This window comes from Didymella exigua (assembly GCF_010094145.1).
Source record: "Didymella exigua CBS 183.55 unplaced genomic scaffold M421scaffold_63, whole genome shotgun sequence".
Lineage (NCBI taxonomy): Eukaryota > Fungi > Ascomycota > Dothideomycetes > Pleosporales > Didymellaceae > Didymella > Didymella exigua.
The window spans coordinates 100,653-120,923 of NW_022984837.1; the positions used below are offsets into that span (position 1 = coordinate 100,653).

The 20,271-nt window shown below is 46.5% G+C and overlaps 6 protein-coding genes across 6 annotated transcripts; 4 read left to right on the plus strand and 2 right to left on the minus strand.

The window, feature by feature from the left end:
• The first annotated feature begins 506 nt into the window (after nucleotides 1–506).
• Nucleotides 507–2,000, plus strand: M421DRAFT_426677 (uncharacterized protein). The gene is made up of 5 exons (XM_033594469.1): nucleotides 507–781; nucleotides 850–1,017; nucleotides 1,077–1,176; nucleotides 1,246–1,487; nucleotides 1,572–2,000. Exons 2-5 carry the CDS (start codon nucleotides 894–896, stop codon nucleotides 1,805–1,807), a joined length of 702 nt encoding a protein of 233 aa, XP_033442917.1. The 5' UTR covers nucleotides 507–781; nucleotides 850–893; the 3' UTR covers nucleotides 1,808–2,000.
• Nucleotides 2,001–2,779: 779 nt separating this feature from the next.
• On the plus strand, nucleotides 2,780–4,076 carry M421DRAFT_426681 (uncharacterized protein). Its single transcript, XM_033594470.1, has 4 exons — nucleotides 2,780–3,129; nucleotides 3,255–3,344; nucleotides 3,404–3,522; nucleotides 3,585–4,076. Exons 1-4 carry the CDS (start codon nucleotides 2,817–2,819, stop codon nucleotides 3,915–3,917), a joined length of 855 nt encoding a protein of 284 aa, XP_033442918.1. The 5' UTR covers nucleotides 2,780–2,816; the 3' UTR covers nucleotides 3,918–4,076.
• Nucleotides 4,077–5,035: 959 nt separating this feature from the next.
• M421DRAFT_426682 (MFS general substrate transporter) lies at nucleotides 5,036–7,076 on the plus strand. Its single transcript, XM_033594471.1, has 5 exons — nucleotides 5,036–5,392; nucleotides 5,480–5,612; nucleotides 5,686–5,893; nucleotides 5,942–6,407; nucleotides 6,476–7,076. Exons 1-5 carry the CDS (start codon nucleotides 5,092–5,094, stop codon nucleotides 6,973–6,975), a joined length of 1,608 nt encoding a protein of 535 aa, XP_033442919.1. The 5' UTR covers nucleotides 5,036–5,091; the 3' UTR covers nucleotides 6,976–7,076.
• Nucleotides 7,077–7,247: 171 nt separating this feature from the next.
• Nucleotides 7,248–9,085, minus strand: M421DRAFT_104919 (acetyl-CoA synthetase-like protein; the record flags this gene model as incomplete). Its single annotated transcript, XM_033587072.1, has 3 exons — nucleotides 7,248–8,419; nucleotides 8,478–8,739; nucleotides 8,792–9,085. 3 exons carry the CDS (start codon nucleotides 9,083–9,085, stop codon nucleotides 7,248–7,250), a joined length of 1,728 nt encoding a protein of 575 aa, XP_033442920.1.
• A 1,023-nt stretch (nucleotides 9,086–10,108) lies between these two features.
• M421DRAFT_426684 (uncharacterized protein) lies at nucleotides 10,109–11,448 on the plus strand. The gene has a single exon (XM_033594472.1). It carries the CDS (start codon nucleotides 10,143–10,145, stop codon nucleotides 11,310–11,312), a length of 1,170 nt encoding a protein of 389 aa, XP_033442921.1. The 5' UTR covers nucleotides 10,109–10,142; the 3' UTR covers nucleotides 11,313–11,448.
• Nucleotides 11,440–13,154, minus strand: M421DRAFT_426685 (uncharacterized protein). The gene is made up of 4 exons (XM_033594473.1): nucleotides 12,947–13,154; nucleotides 12,326–12,849; nucleotides 11,963–12,269; nucleotides 11,440–11,896 (listed from the first exon to the last, which is right to left on the minus strand). The coding sequence occupies exons 1-4, from the start codon at nucleotides 13,094–13,096 to the stop codon at nucleotides 11,549–11,551; spliced, it is 1,329 nt and encodes a 442-aa protein (XP_033442922.1). The 5' UTR covers nucleotides 13,097–13,154; the 3' UTR covers nucleotides 11,440–11,548.
• Nucleotides 13,155–20,271: the final 7,117 nt, after the last annotated feature.

The following is a 20,271-nucleotide window of genomic DNA, read 5'->3' on the forward strand; positions in this document are numbered from 1 at the left end:
GATCTGTCAATAAAATGATGAAACAATTAAGAACAGGGTTTAAGTTAACCTAAACCTTTTTCTACTTACCCTACCCCTGCACCTTATATTAATTACTTGTAGTATCTATTACTGTATGCTAAAAACCCCTATATACTAAAAAAAACTAATTAGATTATACCTATTAGACAGAAGTCTATGATCCTTGGAATCTAATTAGTTATTTTCGGCACACAGGGTTTTTCGCCACACAGTAGCCGACGTTAGTCTGTCAAAATCGAGTCGCAATGATCAAGCAAGCCTTGCATATTCATTTATACACCCGATTGGCTTTCGTCTAGAACGGAACCAACGTCGGGATGGACATAAGTATGGCTGACAACACCTTCAACGGCCACCACTTCTTTTCTCTGATCGAATCCGACTTCTTCTTGGCCTCACCCCCAAGTCATTTCCATCATCATGGCAGCAGTCACCGCCTTCTTCGAGAGAACTGATCTCCATCAAACGGTTAAGCCGTACTTGTGGGATGGGCCGGACGGAGAAGTATTTCCGAAGACGAATTTTGTCATGAAGGACATGGATGTAAGCCTATTCGAAGCTCTTGTAAACGAGATCTCAGGAGAACTAAGATATTAATAAATGTCAAGTTGAACTTGACGGACATACGAACTGTGCCCGACTTCAAGCCCACAATCGAAGAGAACGGCTTCTGCTTCCTCGAGAACAAATCGAGAGAACTTCCAAAGATGACAGGTGCTAGTGATTGCAAACCTTATCTGGAAGAGATGTCGCAATTCCTGTAAGTAGAACCAAGCTCAACCAGCGCTTCGGCCTTGGGTTCCAACAGAGGTAGCTTACTCGTACTAGGAAAATACGCCTGGGAACTAATGAAATATTCCCCATCAACGCAAATGTTCGGCCTCAAAATATCATCTTTGAGTTTCTTTTCACTAACTAGGGTCTCTTCCGGGAAAAAGTTCCGCGATTCACGCTCGACTGGAGGCCGTACTGGGCATCTCCCGTTTGCCCATCTAGGTGAGACCAATACTCGTATTCCTGCAAGTTCAGCAACTGATTTTGATCATTCCCCACAGACAACACGGTGTTTAGCTCATGGAGTCGTATTTCCTTGTTCCTCACCGAGGAAGAGAGAGAGCGTGTTCTGTCAGGCCAGAGCCGGGCAAGAATTATCAAGTAAGCTCCCTCGCGGCTTTGCTGACTCGTGTTCTACAATCTGCAAACTGATGCTGAGCCTGCTTCCAGCATTTGGCGCCCAATGTTCAATCACGCGGAAGATATCCCCCTCGCAGTGTGTGACCCGAGAACGAATATCGATCTTGCCGATGTTGTCTCAGTTGATCGCATCACCTATGAAGCCACCAAAGAGGTAGCATACTTTTCCTGGAACCCCGCTCATAGATGGTACTGGATGAGCAACCAAACCCTAGACGAGATTGTCATAATGACTCAATACGATACTCACCCGCCAGGCGGCTTCTTCAACAGTAGGTTTCACAATTCTCCCCGTGGCCGTGGTTCGGACGTTGCCAATGCCAATAGATGTGCGACTGACTGACATCCCACCATAGTTGTGCCCCACGCAGCATTTCGAAATGGAGCTGCCCGTCCCGGCTGCCCATCCCGTTGTAGCGTTGAGGTGCGGTTCATTGTACTGGAGCCGGCTCCATACCAGAAAGAGGGACCCGGTCCTAACGGCCCGTTTCCGGATGATAGTCGGGTCCAGCCATGGAAGGATTGGGTTACACCATCTGAACCCCAACCTGTTCCAGCACCGACCACCGACAACAGACCGATGTATTTCTGATTTGGGTCCAGTGACGGTCCCTCGAGACCCTGGTGAAGTGCGGTACCTGTCCCGTGTTTGTGAATAAGCTATAAACGAAGTAGGCTATTCAAATACGAATACTACATACTTTCGAATGTACCTGGGGGCTGGCAGGTATGGTGCAGTGCAGAAATGATATAGCTGAAATGGACTTCCAAGCTCACGTACCGTAAAAACTGTATAGTGGTTCCGAAACTGTGGATTAGCTGACAATTAGTATGCTAATGTCCATTGATGTGTGGCGAAAAACCTTATGTGCTGAAGACAACTAATTAGATTCTAAGGATTATAGACTTCTGTCTAGCTGTTATAATCTAACTAGTAATTTTTAGCACATAGAGTATATTAGCATAAAGGAACAGACGTTATTAATAATTAATGCAAGGTGTAGGGGTAGGGTAAGTAGAAAAAGGTTTAGGTGAAGTTAAACCCTGTTCTTAATTGTTTCATCCTTTTATTAACAGACCACTATCACCGAAGCTGCCCCGTCTACGTATGAAGAGAAGAGGAGGGAGAAGCGTGAGCGCTTGCTTTAGCTTTGCTCTGCGCTGAGGCATGACCCATGCATCTTTGGACGACATCAGTACTTCATGATCATCTTCGCTCTTAGTGTCTGTTGAGGAGCTGAAGTGGACTGGCTGATATCTGATAGAAGACGATATGTCAGCGGATGGTAACGACACATCCGAAGGTATATACATTCTAGTTACAGCAGCAGGAAGGTGGGCCTTTTTGATCTGGCGATTATGAGCCGGGTTTCCCCGTATCGCAGCACAGTCGTTAAGCGCTTAAAAAATGTCACGCCGACCTCAGAGCTACCCCTTGTAGATGCAAAAAGTCACTCGCCTCGACGGAGGAACTTCCTAGTGCGGGCGGGAAACACTACTATTACGCCGAGACACTTATAAAACCCGTGATACCTCACGAAAGTCTGAATGAAAAACATCTTCCGGTCGAATTACCAACTTGCACACGGCACAGAAGCAAAATGACAGGTCCCGCAACCAAGTATGCAGACGACACCGACGGCATGGAAAAGAACCATATGGAGAACCTCTCCAACGCCGAGAATGAAAACGAGAATGCTAGCCTGCTCCATTCTCACGAACCTTACGAGAACCAAAGAATTCCTCAGCAATCACTGCGGTCTTCCTTGATTATTTTCACCCTGTCACTCTCAAACGTAATCACCATTGCGACTGTGTTATTTCTCCTCAGGAATTATGTTCCGGTTGCATGCCATCGGGATGAGCCAACAAATGTGGTATATCCACCACAACCAAAATGGCTCCCGCCTCAAAGTATGTTTCTTCGCTGACTGGGTAGTTTCGGAAGAAGGAAAGATACCCGCTTTGACACATATTCTGGCAGTTCTGAAATCGATAGGCAATCTAAACGACAAATTGTACTAACTTTGAGTTTGCAGTCCCTGTCACGAAGATTTTGCAATCGGATGAGCTGTACGGTCAGACGCCGAATCCCGAGAGCATTAAAGCATGGAACGGTCTGCTTCCTAGTGCGTTCTCGGTCCAGTCCTTCACTTGCATAAACGATAGTGCTAATGTATGACAACAGAGGGCCGAGGTTGGGTAAAGATCTGGAATGAGACGGCTCTGCCTGATCTGCCCGGACTAAACCAATCACTTGCAGAGCACCATGCATTTCCGTCTGTATTCCATCAACTCCACTGTCTCGTAAGTCATGCTGCCAGGTTAAATTTTTGTAACAGCCCCGTAACTTACCCCGTCGTCACTAGTACAGCACCATGGACGCCTACTATGGCCTTCTCGATCAAATCAAGGGCGAGGGGGAGGGGGCCAAGAAACCCGGGAAGAGAGAAAAACCCACAGATCCCGGGTGGGATTCGGAACACCTCAACCACTGCTGGGACTACCTACGGCAGACCATCATGTGCAACGCAGATGTGACGCTCGAGTGGCGCAGGTACAACGAGCAAGTGGGTACGGGGTGGGGTTATCAGCACCAGTGCAAAGACTGGGATGCCATCATCGCATGGGCCGAGCAGTATCGGTACTCGAACAACTGGGGTATCCTTAGGGGCGGGGGTGAGAGAATCCCGCTGCCCTGACCCTGACGCTCCACGATCCACGGATTGTCGCTGCTGCTGATTCTGGCAAAGGATCTTTCTCGTAACACGACATTTAAGAGCTCTGTTTAATTATATTAAGGGCTCAGTTCATACCTGTGACAGCGCATATAAAACTGGTCAACTTAAAGTGTCGCATGCATCGTGTCGTACTACGTGATATCAGACTTGCGTGGGCTGGCTACTCTTGCTATCGAACAGGATAACTTTAATGCATGGTCAGTGACGCATCGACTGCATACCTCGGCCCTACGACCACGAAAGGCAGTATCATGCGGCCGGTGAATGTAGAGATTTAGCCGGTCGTTCTCTTATATTTGTATGGGACAAATTTGTGGTACCGGACATGAGTCTTGTAGGTGAGTCCCGGGCAAACGGGGTTGCGCCATGACGCCCTAGAGACTAAATTACATCGAACCCCTTTTATTTCTCATGCAGTAGTCAACACCCTATTATCGCACGTAAGTCTGACTTACAATCTTGTTGTCCTTCAGCACATAAGATTTGAAAAAGTATTTCAAACAACCCCTGTTGCCTGGGACCGACTTACAAAGCTTATGCCCGATATTGTAAAATAACGTCCGTTACTGTAAGGTGAAAAACCCTATGTGCCGAAAATAACTAATTAGATTCCAAGGATCATGGACTCCTGTCTAGCCGTTGTGATCCAATTGGTTATTTTCGGCACAGGGTTTTTCGGCATGCAATGACAGACGTTATAACTCCTGCGTTCTGTTCTGTAAACATCGTCCTTGTACCTATCTAGACACAGTACGTAATAATTAATTAGACTTCTTCGTATGACCTAAATGATTATTCGTATCGTCTTCGTGGCATAGTGCGTTTCGAGAAAATGAATCTTTCATTTGCTGACATTGACATGTTGCTCCGAAAAGTGTCCGTAATATGAATCAGAAAAGCCCTGTGTGCCGAAAATGACCAATCGGATCACAACGGCTAGACAGAAGTCCATGATCCTTGGAATCCGATTGGTTATTTTTGGCACATAGGGTCTCTTGGCATGCAGTGACAGACGTTAGTTTGTTGAATATATGTGACTTGGTCTTTGGGACTTTTCACTCACCAGCATTAAATGAATCTGCATTCGTGTCGTTCGTGGCCAATTATTCCGCCGAACCGAAAGTAGGCGTTCAAGATGGCACAGCAATATCCCCCCGTCTCCTGGTCTTCGTTACCGCGCAAGGACCAACTTCTCCTTCTCTTCATGATTCGATTTAGTGAGCCAGTAGTCAGAATATCCATCGGTGCATACATATTCTACCAGCTCCAATATATCGATCCGACATTGTCCAGCGCTGAAATTATTACTCAGTCCGCATATCTTCAAACCGCGTATACCATTGCGCAAGCTGTTTCGTCTTTGGTATGGGGTGTAGTCTCGGACTCACCGCGAGGTGGGAGGAAACTCGTTGTATTGACGAGCTTAACTGGGTCCCGTGAGTGAACGACTCTCGAACAAGGCTGGCAAGACTTCGAGTCTTGTTTAGTGTGCTTGATGACTATTTTCTAATATTTACTCTTAGTGATTAGCTGTACATTATTTGGCTTCATCACAAGCTTTAGACAGGCAGTATTCCTTCGAGTTTTTGAAGGAATCACCAATGGTAATGTCGCCATGGTTCGAACGATGGTATCAGAGTTTGTTCAGGAAAAGAGGTAAGCTTCTTCCTCTAGAAAGTCCCATATATCGCGTGCGTCCCGGCTTGGTGGCTAAGTCTAGTCTGCATAGATATCAGGCTAGAGCTTTCGCGCTCCTACCAATCGCTACTCGGATGGCGATAATCATCAGTCCGCTTGTGGCAGGCTGGACTGTTCAGGTTGAGACAGTGGGAGATGGCGACAGCTTTTTGACAAAATACCCATACGCATTGCCGGCTTTACTGAATGCTGGGTTTCTATTCCTCCTTTTATTGGCGGCATTCCTATTCCTTGAAGAGGCATGTTTTCTGAGAGCTATTTCCCAACTTCATGCTGACACATCGTAGACCTCCAAGCCATTGCGCGGCAGATTTGATCTTGGGCTTGCTATTTCGAGTAAACTTTACTCTATACTCTGCCTCATGCCGAGGAGATATTCTGTAGACGCAAACTACACGCCAATCATTTCCGACGTCGATGAGAGCGATGCGGGTGAAGAAATGGGCTTCATGAAAGAAGTCGACAGCAGTATCCAATCCGAGGCCAAAGTATCACTTGGTATCCCAGTCGAATCAAGTGCCAGAGATGCGAAACTTCCCACCAGCCGGATATTTACCAAGAATATGCTTCTAGTACTTCTTACTACATTACTCTATGAGCTTCATCTCAATAGCGTCAATATTGCAATGACGAACCTGTTGGTCGATCCAGTCTCTACAAGAGATCAGGAACGCTCCAGGATTCTTCCCTTCCGATTTGGAGGCGGCGCTGGATTTCGACCGAAGTCACTCGCGTGGTATTCGACCGTCTTTGGTAAGGCTTCCTCGTAACGAAAATGCGGCACTCAATAATCATTTTTACTCATTTTTATATCTTCACAGGCATCATTGGTATCCCCATGCAAGTCTTAGCCTACCCATGGCTCAACCAGCGTCTTGGATGTCTGAAACTTTGGCGCCTCTTCTATCTCGGGTATCCTATCCTGTATTTCGCATATCCGTACGTCGCTGTCATGCCGTCTACAACGCCACCGCCAGCGGAAAAGACCGGAATCGTAGTGTGGGTATATCTTGTCCTTATCCAGGCGTCGACAGCGCTCATCACCAGCGTTGTCACGCCATCGCAGCTTCTGCTGGCCAACTTTTCATCACCTCATCCATCGGCTCTGGGAAGAACGCATAGTATTACTTTCTTCACGTCAATGGTGATCAGGGCTGCTAGTTCTGCCATGGCGGGAAATGTGTATGCTTATGGGTCAACGCACGACCTCACTGGCATCATTTTTTGGTCCAGCAGCGCCGTGTCTTTAGTGGCTATCATCTTGACTTGGTTTGTGAAGGAGGGAAATGGTCATGAGATCAAGCTAGCCGGAGAGGAATGAAGCCAATGTCCTGTCGCAACTCATACCAATTCCAATGGAAAGACGAACATGTTTATGTACTATGACCTGTAGAACCTATAAGACTATCCTTAATTTTAGACCCTCCTAAGCTTTCATACATTCTTATCTTCCGTCCTGTCATATAACTATTTCACCAGTGGCTCTTAGTGTTGGAGATGTCATACTCGGATTCGACGTTAAAAAGTGATTACACTTGATTACTGCACTGTTTTGAATATTCACAAACAATTTTCCGACACTATAAACTAAAATTAATTCATGTTCTGCACGAACTTCTCACTTGCCGTCTGACTGGTCTCACTCTCTAGCTCCTTAAAGACAGCTTCAATCTCCTCCTTGTAATCCCTTTCCACCTCTCTACGGAGTACTAGCTGCTTCACAGTCAGCTTGATGGGCTTCTCCTTACTAGCCAAGAAAACAGTCTGTCGTGGAATAGCGACTGCTTTGGCAGAAACCTTGTTGTGCGACTCAATGATCTTCTCGTAGATATCATCGAGAAGCTCCTTAGGATCTCTTCCCAGCAACTCGTCGTTCACCTCGATCAGTACGTATGGCGCGATACGACCTGCACCTCCAACCATTGCGTGCCTGACACCTGGATATCTGACCACTTTATTCTCAATGTCTTGAGCGTGGAACTTTGCCATCCAGATCAGTTTCGTCCAGTCATCGGTACGGGCGACCGATTCCCATCGTGTACTGCCGTCTCTGTCCTTGACAGGCTTCCATAGCTCCTTCGTGTCGATAGACTGAACGTCCTTGAACATTTTGTAGTTCCAGAACGCGCACTGATAGATCGAGGGACCGCCATCAGGAGGTCTATCGATGAACATTTGGTAGACATCAGCATCGTCGCCGTCACCCAGAGCTGCTCCGGAACCTTCAAGTCTAACCAGTCGAACGTGGTGCTCTGGAATGAACTGGAAGCTGTACCAAAGCTTTCTGTCTATGGGGTGAAGTGAAAAGCGACCGCCTGACTCGGTGGCACCCATAACTGAGTTGAGTCTAGTATGCTCACAGAGAGCATCTCCGACTACGCGGTCCAGAGCAGATCCCAGATAGGTGATAAACTCAAGTGACTTCAAAGACTCCCGAGTCCTTTCGTTGTTGTACAGATCGACGACGGTGAAGGGGAATGCCATGAGGCCGTCAACCTTATTCAATCGAAGCATCTTTTCGAAAATGTCTGGCGGAAGTCCCACAACATCTGGCGGAGGTTGAATCACAGTAGTGCCCGAGAACACTGAGAACATGTTGATCATGACAAGACCTGGTTGAAGTCTCATGGGGATCGCCAATATCAAGGAACGACCATGGAAACAATCTGTGGATATTCCTCGGGGCCAGTGGCGACGAGCGAGCCCAGCGGATGAGCACCCTGCCGCCCAAAAGCCATTGTTCATGAAAATTGGCTTGGGAGCCCCTTTTGTTCATATCGTTAGTTCAATTATTCAAAGAGTGAGTCAGATATCAATACATGCCTGTCGTCCCTCCGGTGTGGATAATGAGAATCTCATCATCTTTAGCGTCCTCGTAAGTTTTTTCGTACGGATAAGGATTGGCTCCCTTGACTGAAAGACACCAGTTCAGGCTTTTGAACTGCTGTACTTTGACGCCGGATGCCGCAAGCTCTGGCTCGGGGCAGAATGCTCCTCCTTCGGAATACAGCCAGATCTTGCAGTTGGATGACTGCAGCAACACATCAAGGCCATCTTTCATGAATCTCCCATCTGGTACAAGAAACTACTCTTTATCAGCATGTATCAAAATAAACCAATGAATAAGTGAGAACTACCTTGCGGCCTGTTTTGACCGATGCTGCAAAGAGAAAGGCGTATCGGACATCGCTGGGGCCGGAATATGCGACAGTTTCATTGCCGACAGATTTACCAAAGGTCTCATCGAGCCAGTGAGCAGTGGCATTGATACCTTCGGCATATTGTTGCCAGGTCAGGGAACGATATCCCTCTGTCTCCCAATTAGGTCCACTCGCGAAGCGTACGAGCGTGTGGTTAGGGTGCCATTTGGCGTTCTCGTCAATCTTGCGAACAAACAGCTCCATGCCGGGGATGTTCGTCTCCGAGGTCATCGTGGAAGACGCAGGAAGGTCTATCTCTAAGGTATCAAGTATTACTGATGTACTGAGATAATGATAAAAGACTCAGATTGGTACGAGACTGGACTGAATCGACAGTTTTTAACAATGTAGCCTGCCGCACCCACAGTAGAACTAAGTAGACTTTCCCCCTTAAAATCCCGCCCCCACGCCCTTCAGGCAGCACATGCAAGAAGTGTCTGACATAACCGGGAACCTCGGCTAACATTGTGTAAGACTCATTAGAAACAAGGATAATAAACTTCTACCGTGGATTCCTCCAAAGTTAACGTCTGTCACTGCATGCCGAAAAACCATGTGTGCCGATATTGACCAATCGGATGACAACGGCTAGACCGGAGTCCATGATCCTTAGAATTCGATTGGTTATTTTCGGCACATAGAGTTTTTCGGCACAAAGTAACGGACGTTACTCGGCTAGAATAACATAACCGTTGAGGACCTTTAGCCTCATACGGGATTTGAAGCTCTTGTGAAATCCTTGTATATAACCCACGAGCGTTAAAGCGTAGAGCGTAAATACGAATTCTTTCTTGGCATGTAAGGCAGCGGTGGGGTGTCTTGATTGATTGATTGATTGATTGATTGATTGATTCCTACTCGGTTTCAGCCGTGATCTCCACAGCTATGCCCCTGCGCTAAGCCCCACTACTCACCTCTTCGTGCTACCCCCTTGTAATGTAAAGTTTCGCTGAACAAAAGTTCGCTCCGCTACCTGCGATTGATCGCTACTGAAACCAGGATACGGAACGGATGCTGCAGGGTTTAATTTAGACAGAACCCTAATAAATGCCTCCTCATTTATGAATGACCAGGTGCTACCACTTGAGGCCGTTAGAACCCCCCGTGCGGGGTAAAATCGTAGAATTTCGGCCTAATCAAAAGTATGACCGTGACAGATTTGGAAACGGCATGGGCACAATTCTGGAGAACGATTTTTTTACGTTCATTTGTTTCAGGTGGAACATGCATCTCTTAAGAGAATGATAATATATCACGCATTGTGCGGACCGCAAGAACCCGAAAATTGATGGATTTCGGAGATAAGTACGTCGAGATACCCGTCGAGGTCGTAAGCAATACTGCACCAGCTACCTCACGCACCCCAGCGATTTTTGCCATCATGTCTTCGCCACCTCAACCTCCCCCAAATCCACTCCACTGGAAGTTTGATGTTGATGAATACCTGTCTCAAAACAAAGTATGCTGCGACAAAGCAGTATCTCTGGATACCGGCACATCGTGCCTCATCTTGCGACTTGATGGGCTCAAAGACACAGAAGCCTCGGCCAACGGCCATCATGAGGGTCAACCAGCCATTATGAAATGTGCCTTTAGCACACCCAAATATCAGAAATTTGCCGTCTCGCCAGAAAGACTACAATTCGAGGTCAAGGCACTCAAGTCCGAAGCTGTTGCAGAGGCATGCCGTCAGGAACCTAGTGTTCAGGTCCCCCGTGTGCTAAGGGAGACAAAGAACGGCTTCATTATGAACCATGTCGGTGAGATGGATTTGCGTACGGCCTTCAAAACGGATGCTTCACTGGATATGGTGAAAATCGGTGTCCGTCTGGGCCGATGGCTCGGCAGTTTGCATCTTGCAGGCATTGCTCTTGGCCCCGATGGATGGAGCTCTCGCCACGATGAGCTGGACAAGTTTTACGCACCTGGAGGCCTTGCTGAAAAGGCCATAAAAGCTTCCATGAGCGAGGAAGAGTCGGAAAAGGTCCTCGCAGCTATGCGAGCGCCAACTCCCACTCATACATTGACGCCTTGGGACTTTCGACCGATGAACATCGTGGTTCGTCTGCCGACGGCAGGTGAAGCGCCCCCGAATCTCACAGTTGTTGACTGGGAGCTTTGCCATTACGGAGATCCTTCAAACGACATTCGAATGTGGGTTGCCGAAACCATGATACTGGAGGCAAAGTTTGGGAACAGGGGTCTGCTTTCGTCCTTCTTATCCTCCTACAAGCAACAGGCTGGAACTACTCTTGTAAACGAAGAATTTGTATCCAAAGTAGCTTTGAGTGCTGGGATCTATATGCTCTGGCTTATTCCTATCAACCCAAGGGTATGGGACTGCAGCGAAGAAGACATCGAGATGTGGAAGGCCATCAGCCTCGAGTACATTCGGGCTGGAACCAATGGCAACATCGCATGGTTAAAAATGAGCTGTTTGGCTCCTCTCTTGGAATAGCTAGTGATTCGATGCGCAATTAGCCTGGATGTTGCCACTACTTTTAAATGATACTGTTGATGTTATAGCATTGTGCCTGGTTTAGCAAACACTCTCGAAAAGCAAAATTTAAATGGTAATCAAAACTTCGAGTGCGCAATCTTTCCATTTAATTTCTCAATAAAAAATCCTAAAAAATCTAACCAAGTCATGAACTATGATCACGCGTTTGTCATATTGAGTTTCATCGAAAGCCTCTATTTGCCATTCGGCTTAGCAGTTGTCCAGCCTGCATCAACCGGTGCCCTCGACTTCGCAAAATCGGTGCCCGGGTAATTGTAGGCGGTATACGCCTGCACCCGCTTGCCATCTCTCGGAGGAATGCTGAAGCCCAAAAGCCCCAGCTGTCGATCAGAAAGCTTTGCCTTGGTTTCAAAATCCATGAAGTCCGGGTACTTCTCCAAAGCCTGCAAGTAGAAACGACAGAAAGCCGAGAGAATGACTGGCCTCGTTGTATCCGATGTGTTGACACCAGTAGAGTGCCAGGTACGACTGTCCAGAAGAACACATGTTCCTGCCGGAGCCGCTGCGGCAACAGAACCTCCCTTCATTGCGATCTGTCAGCTAGGGTACATGCGTGAATATTTGATGAATGTTCTCGAGGCACTTACGACTTGGTTGATCACGGGAGGCGCAACGTTTCTGTTATGAGAGCCAGGATAGATACGCGTTGCGCCTCTCTCCTCTGTGACGTCGACCAAATACCACATAGCGTTCAGCAAGTACGCATGGTCAATTGTCTCAGGCGTCAGCCCCATCTGATCTCTGTGCATGTAGATACCAGACTTTGCAGGATGAGCAATGTTGGCTCCCATAGAATGGAGCTTGAAAGCATCACCCAAGAACCAAGGCATGATTGCATCAATCAAAGGATGGTTGAGAAGATCCAAGAATTCATCCCCCTTATTTGGAAGACCCCTGTTCAATAGTTAGCTAGATGAGATAATACGGTAACGAATGGAATAACAAAGTACCACACGCGCTGGTTGGGTTGGTCGTCTGCTTGCACGTGTGCGCGATCCATATGTGCTACACCGGCCAGCCGCTCAGCCGCTGCTTGCTCTTCAACAGCAGTCTTGAGGATCCCGACTTGTGTGGGTGAGAGAGTATTCTTGACCATAGCGTAACCCCATCTTGTGAGGTCGTGCTTGATCTGGTCTATATCTTCAGTGGGCTTGGGCAAGCTCTCCTGGTCAATTTCCTCTGCGTTCACCACTGCTTCGGGACGTCCACCAGGAGCAAAGCACATGGGGAAACTTCCTCGACATGGCGGCTGAGCACGCTTTCCGAATGCGTGAACGGCATGCATTCGGCCTTCGACTACGTTCAAGATGTATTCGGGCATGATTGTCACCACAACGTCAGGCTTGACGCCATCTTGTAGAGCGTTTAGTAATTCAGCATCTGGCAATGTAGCATCAATGTAGATAGGGGGACTCTTATATTGAGCCGCATCCCCAAGGTTGAGTTCTATGACATGATTGAGGCTTGAGAAGTCCTACATTTCAATTGTTAGAACTGAGTCTCGTGATGATAATCATTCAAAGGATGGCATAATCTGTTTTCTTGTTTGGGTAAAGTTTTTGAACTCGTACCTGAAGTCTTTCTTGGATGTAATCACGAACTCGGACAACATTCTGTTGGAATGTGTCCATAGAATTGTGCCGAGAAACATCATACGGCTTCCCTGGAAAACTTAGGCCGGGGATCAAAGCGTTTGTCGCAGGTGGCAGAATTGAGGACATGATGGTATGTTGATGGCACTGATGGATATTTCGGTTCGATTGCTTCCCTAGGTCCAAAATATGTGGGAAAGTACTGCCTAAACTGAATCCACGTCAGACGTTGACTGGGTGTGCGAGCTGTCAAGGGGGGTTCTGGCCTGTGCAGCTCGAAAGTTGCCTTAGCCGTCTTGGTACACTCGATGTTGCATTGACAAAAAGCTTATCAACTAGTGCATTTCAAAAATATTATTTTTTTAGGTCGTGATATTAACATGTTGCCATTAGGAGTGACTGTAGCGTTAAATCGGGCCGGCTTTACACCGAACTAACCTTTCAAGTCCTCCCTTATCTGACTGTGAAGGTGAAATATGGCTTATGCCGCTTAAAAATAGCAATAGCTATCTTAGTACACTTGATATTGCATTAACAAATGTTTCAAAGTAATCTCTCTAGATTCCCTGACACTAGACTAAGCCAGCTTGTACAGTGCAGGTTAAAACGTTCTAACTCTGAACTGATATCGGCCTAATAAAACCCCAGCACTAACGCAATAGGCTATTGTCTAACGCACAGACGATACCTGTAAAGTATCCACTTCTGTTCTAACGTCTGTTACAAACTGCATGCCGAAAACCCCTGTGTGCCAAAGATAACTAATTAGATCACAACGGCTATGCTGAAGTCCATGATCCTTGGCATCCGATTGGTTATTTTCGGCACACAGGGTTTTTCGGCAAATACTAACAGACGTTATCCGTGCCAAGATCATAACGGTCCTTCTGGCTCTGCGGTCTTCCTTGTTGAACTGGAACTCTAGCCAAGTCGTGCATATCATTTTTGTCTAATCGTTCTTGGCTAGGATCCCACGCATTGCAAGAATTTGTCTTCCACTATGTACCTGGCAAGAGAAAATATGGATAAGATTACGGGTAAATAAAGTACAGGGTTTAATCCCCCAGTACGTCGGCCAATCTTAAAGAGCAAGGGCATCCATCCAGCACAAGAAGACTGACTCAACATCCCGGGCCCACCGGTGAATTTCGGGCTTACAAACAATATCTGTCTTTCAAGATGCACAAAGCGCACGGTAAATATGACGCTGCGGGCAACCTCAATGGTCTGGATTCCGGGCACGGCGGCATCGAGTCTTACAAACATGCCCTTATATTCCTTCATCTTGGCGTCTGATAGCTACCTGTCTGTGGTCAAACCGGTGATGTCACGGGATATGCCCTGTCTGAGGCTATGCATCGTTGGAGCCAGTAGGATCCGTGCGCCTCCACGCAGAATGTTCTACGCTCTGTAAGCTCGACTTTATACTTGCCGCACACATAGGGTTCCCGCGCACCCCACCCACGGCAGTCACACAGTATAGAACCGTGATTTTCTCAACAACAACAATTATGTTTGCCACTGCATAACGTACTCTATCACCGAGCCGGTCATATCACCGAACTGGTCAAAAGCTCTTGGCGCGCCCAACTTATGTTGCGGCAACTTGAATTACTCGCTATTAAACAGTAATCCAGCGTACTGTGTTCTTACATTAGATTCAAAATCTTCTCCTGTATCTTTCTAACACGTTTAAGCGTTGTGCCTAGTGCCTCCACAGTTTCTACAGCGCTGTTAGGCTAAATAGGTCCTTTCTTAAGTATCTGCACCACAAGTCTTCTTTGACGGCTGAGCTACTACAGACACCTTAGTAGCTACCCGTGATACTGCTAGGCCGTACTCAAGTGTGCTGCCATGCTGAATATACTTTTGCTTGCACGACTTCCTCCTACTTATAACTGCTAATTGCTCTTCAAGCTTAGTAATCCGAGCAGCTTAAAGCGCGTTTTAGTGCAACATTAATTCACCACCTTTAATAAGCTGAGAAAAGCCAACCTAAGCTGTGACTAGTGACCAGGTAAAGGAGTTATGTATAAGTTTTAACGTACTCCACAAGCGAGTGGCTCACACAAGCGAGTAGCTCACTTTTGCCAAGACCACACCAAACTTCACTCTACCTACAATGCCTCAACGTAACAACACAATTAAACCCTCAAAGGAAGCAGGAATACAGCTTGCTCTTCAGGCTATCTATCAAGACGCGACACTCTCTCAGCAACGCGCTGCAGCCATCTACAACATGTCTTAAAGGACACTTAGTCACTAACTTGCTAGAACCTCTCCACAACGCAATTGCAAGCCTAACATAATTAAGATAACTAGCACTAAAGAGGAGGTAATTGTCCAGCACGTGTTAAGGCTAGATAAGCAAGGATTCTCACCCTAACTCACTAATGTAGAGGGCATGGCCAATTCTCTGCTTGCTGAGCGCCACTAGACCCCTATTAGCAAGAACTAGGCTGCTAACTTTGTTAAACGTTAGCTAGAGCTTAAAGTTAAGTTTAATTATAAGTACAACTATAAGAGAGCGCTGTGTAAGGATCCTAAGGTAATTAGTAACTAGTTCTAGCTTGTGGAGAATACTAAAGCTAAGTATAGTATCCTAGATAAAGACACCCACAACTTTAATAAATCTGGCTTAATAATAGGCGTTATATCTACTAGTGCTGTTGTCACAGGCTCTAAGCGTTAAGGGAGACTAAAGACAGTGCAGCAGGGCAACTAAGAGTAGACTAGCATTATCTAAGGCATCTGTGCAAAGGGCTAGTCTATCCCACCCTTCATTATCCTCTCTAGCAAGCACCACCTCTCAGCCTAGTACAAGGAGCCTAGTATACCTAATAACTAGGTTATTAGTGTCTCTAACAACAGCTAGACTAACAATAAGCTTAGAGTTAAGTAGTTAAAGCACTTTAATAAGCACACAAAGGCGCGCACTGTTAGCAGCTACTAACTGCTTGTTCTAGACAGCCATAAGAGCCACAACTTAGTCAAATTCCACTAGTACTGTAAGGAGCACAAGATTATTACTCTGTGTATACCCCCACACTCATCCCATCTGCTACAGCCGCTTAATGTGGGTTGTTTCTCCCCATTAAAGAAGGCCTATGGCCGCCAAGCCGAGCAGCTGATGCAGAGCAAGATAACTCGCATCACTAAACTTGAGTTCTTACTGTGCTTCAAAGCTGCTTTTAATGCTTTAATTACTAAGAGCAACATCTAGGGAGGATTCAGAGGCGCTAGCTAAGTCCTGTTTAACCTAGAGGCTGTAATATTAAAGCTTGAAGTACAGCTACGCACGCTAACGTACTCCACAAGCATGCCGGTCACCCAAGTGTACCGGTCACTTTTGCCAAGACCACACCAACACTATAACTACTTTGCAGTACCTTAGTACACAGCAGCATTCTACTATGCTACACAGTATATTGTACTAATCTATAGTACTTTACGCATCTTTCTTACAAGTTGTTCTGTTGTGCCCTGTCTCGCCACATGTGCCACAGCGCCTTAAAGACTGAGTGCTCCCATCAACGCGTGACCTCTTCTTTGCCTTCTTCCCATCACTACAGGCCTCAAACTCCTTTAGAGTAGTCAGCCGCACTCCCTCAGCAAAGGTTAGAGTCCCTTCTCGCTGTACTTGCTTCCTTTTGTGTGATTTACGACGTGTGGCGGCCTCGTTGGCTGCCTGTAGGTCAGCAACCTGGTTGCGCACTAAAACTAGTGAATGCGCCATCAGCTCTGCGCCTTTAGTGAGCTGATTAAGAGCGTCAACCATAGACGTTGGCGAGCTATCAGCGTGTCTCTAAATCCTCTCTCGAATTAGCTTCAATTAAGACCTAAATTCCAGGGTGTTGCTTGGTGTTTTAGACTCCCACGTACTGTTGTCCACAGTAGGTGGCGTTGGTGTGCGCAGCCGTACTTCAAGCTTCAATAGCACAGCCTCTGGGTCAAGTGGGACTAGGCCAGCACCTCTAAATCCTCCCTAGATGTTACTCTCTGTGATTGAGGCGTCAAAAGCTGCTTTGAAGCACGGCAAGAACTCAAGTTTAGTGATACGCGTAATCTTGCTGCGCATTAGCCGCTCAGCTTGGCGGCCATAGGCCTTCTTCAACAGAGAAAAACAGCCTACGTCAAGTAGCTGTAGTAGGTGCGACGAGTGTGGAGGCATACACAGGGTAATAATCTTGTGTTCCTCGCAGTACTGGTAGAATTTGACTGAGTTGTGGCTCTTGTGGCCGTCCAGAATAAGCAGCTGATAGCTGCTAACAGTGCGCGCCTTTGTGTGCTTATTAAAGTGCTTCAACCACTTAACTCCAAGCTTGTTGTTAGTCTAGCTGTTGTTAGAGACATTAAGAACCTAGTTGTTAGGTATACTAGGCTCCTTGTACCAGGCAGAGAGGTGGTGCTTGCCAGAGAAGATGATGAAGGGTGGGATAGACCAGCCCTTCGCGCAGATGCCTTGGATGATGCTGGTCCACTCTCGGTCACCCTGCTACACTGTCTTTGGTCTCCCTCGACGCTCAGAGCCTGTAACAACAGCTCCTGTTAATATAACGCCCATTATAAAGCTAGATTTGTTAAAGTTGTGGGTGTCTTTATCTTATATACTATACTTAGCTTTGGTATTCTCTACTAGTTAGAACTAGTCCCTAATCACCTTAGGATCCTTACACAGAGCTCTCTTATAGTTGTACTTGCAATTGAATTTAACTTTAAGCTCTAGCCAACGTTTTACAAAGTTGGCAGCCTAGTTCTTGCCAACGTAGGGCTAGTGGCGCTCAGCAAGCAGAGAATTGGCCATATCCTCTACATCAGCAAGCCGGGGCGAGTATCCTCGCTCGTCTAGCCTCAACACGTGCTGGACAATTACCTCCTCTTTGTTCTTTGTAAGATTCATAGTATTAGGTGTGTAGTCGCAGCGTGGGGTGGCTCCAGCAAGTCGGTCACTAAGCGTGCTTTGAGAGACGTTGTAGATTGCTGCAGCGCGTCGCTGAGAGAGCGTCGCCTCTTGTTGGATAGCCTGGAGAGCAAGCTGTATGTCTGCTTCATTAGAGAGCTTTTTTATGTTGCTGCGTTGAGGCATTGTTAGTAGAGTGAAGTTTGGTGTGGTCTTGGCAAAAGTGACCTGTACACTTGGGTGACCGGCATGCTTGTGGAGTACGTTAACACTACCTATTGTAGACAACAGCACGTAGGAGTCTAAGACACTAAGCAACACCCTAGAATTTAGGTCTTAATTAAAGCTAATTTTAGAGAGGATCTAGAGACACGCTAATAGCTTACTAATATTAATAGTTAACACCCTTAATTAGCTTACTAAAGGCGCAGATCTGATGGCGCATTCACTAGTTTTAGTGCACAACTAGGTTCCTAACCTTTAGGTAGCTAACAAGGCTGCTACACACTGTAAATTACACAAAAGAAAGCAATTACAGCAAGATAGGGTATTAACCTTTGCTAAGGGAGTGCAGCTAACTACTCTAAAGGAGTTTAAGGCCTGTAGTAATAGGAAGAAGGCAAAGAAGAGAGGAGGTGCTAATAGCAGCACTCAGTTATTAAGACACTGTAGCATGTGTGGCAAGGCAGGGCACAACAGGACAACGTGTAAGAAAGATGCGCAAAGTACTATAGATTAGTGCAATATACTGTGTAGTACATGATATTGTTGTTGTGTGCTGTAATGTTGTAAAGTAGTTGTAGTCTTGGTGTAGTCTTGGCAAAAGTGAGCCACTCGCTTGTGTGAGCCACTCGCTTGTGGAGTACGTTAACTAAGATCTAAACTTGTGTGTATTGCTTAGAGTCCTTGACTGCCACAGTGTCTCTAGTGGAGGGGGTGCTGGTGGGGTATAGTGCCGCACCTTAAGGCGATCTAACACTACCCGCGCGTTAGTAGGGTTAGTTAGTTGGTTGGTATTTATTTTACGTCTAGATAATAGGGATTAAGTCCACTATCTCGCCTCCCAAAGGGCATATACGACGTGCTAAGCTATAGGATTACAGTGCTAACACACTACCTTAGAAAGCATTTCTTGCCTGCGCAGATATTGCTACTATTTTAAGCTACAGCTCCCCTGCTAGTTAGGGAGACTAAGTAGTGTAGATATATTAGGGTGAATCCCTTTTGTGTATTTAAAGGCAGTAGAATGCTGTAAGAGTAGAAGAGAGAGGGAGAGTTAGAAGGAGAGTAAGGAAAGAGTACAGTTGTTTGCTGCTGTCGCAGCACAGGGTGAGCTACTAGGGGCAGACCTTGATGTAGTATTAAGTGAGTTAGGTAAAGGCTTTAAAGGCCTCTAGAACCCTAATAAGCACACTAGTATATATTATGCCTTTACTATAGCTAGATAGTAGTATAGGTATTTAGAGTGGCTATTAGCTAAAGGACCCTTAGGTCTTGCAGCAGAGGACAAGATGCTGTAGTGTCTTATTGCGCCCACATAAGCAGGTAAGTGTTGCGTTATTATGTCTGTAGTTTTAGTGGTACTAGGTAAAGTTGCTGTGCATAGATTAGATTAAGAGCAGTCTAGCTAGAGTAGCTCTTAGTAGGTCTAGTTTAGGTAGTCTACTACGTAGTGCATAGTTAGAATCCTAGCTCTTATACTATTTTAAGAGCTTAGTCTTCTTATTAGACTACTATATTTATTGTGTATGCTGTAGCATCTTGCAGGCTATTATCTTAATGCCTAAGAGTGTAGGCATAGCCGCTATTCTAGTTAGGGGTGATAGGTGCTAGGCTTCTAGGTTGGCAAGTCTGTCTGCTGCTTTGTTTCCTTTAATGCATAGGTGCCTAGGGGCCCATTTAATTGAGATGTTGTGTGTCTTTATAGCACTGTAGCACTCTAGGAAGGCCCACTCTGAGGTGGGGGGTGCGTCGCCCCTGAGGCACCATATGACTGAGGTGCTGTCTATGCATAGCCAGATTCGGCGCGTGCAGAGCGCTGGTTGTCTGATAGTGTGCTAGAGGCCTTTCCACGCTCTAGTTGCCTCAGCGTCAAAGACGTGCGAGGTAGAGTGGAGTAAGCCACGTCTAGTCTGTAGTTGCTTTCTATTCTAATACACAGCAAAGCTATAGGTAACCTACTTTTCTTCTGTCAGATGCTCGTACTGTGAGCCAGAGTATGTGCTTAACAAGATCTTAGGTGGTATGATGATTTATTGATGATCGTGGCAATGGTGTTTTCTGCCGTCGCGTCGTGCTGGTTGCTACAGGATTGAAGTGGGGGGGAATTAGCGCTGTTCGCGGCCGCCTGTGTGCGGGCCAATCAGGAGTTGCCAGGTCTCGCTTAATCGACCTAGCAACTGCT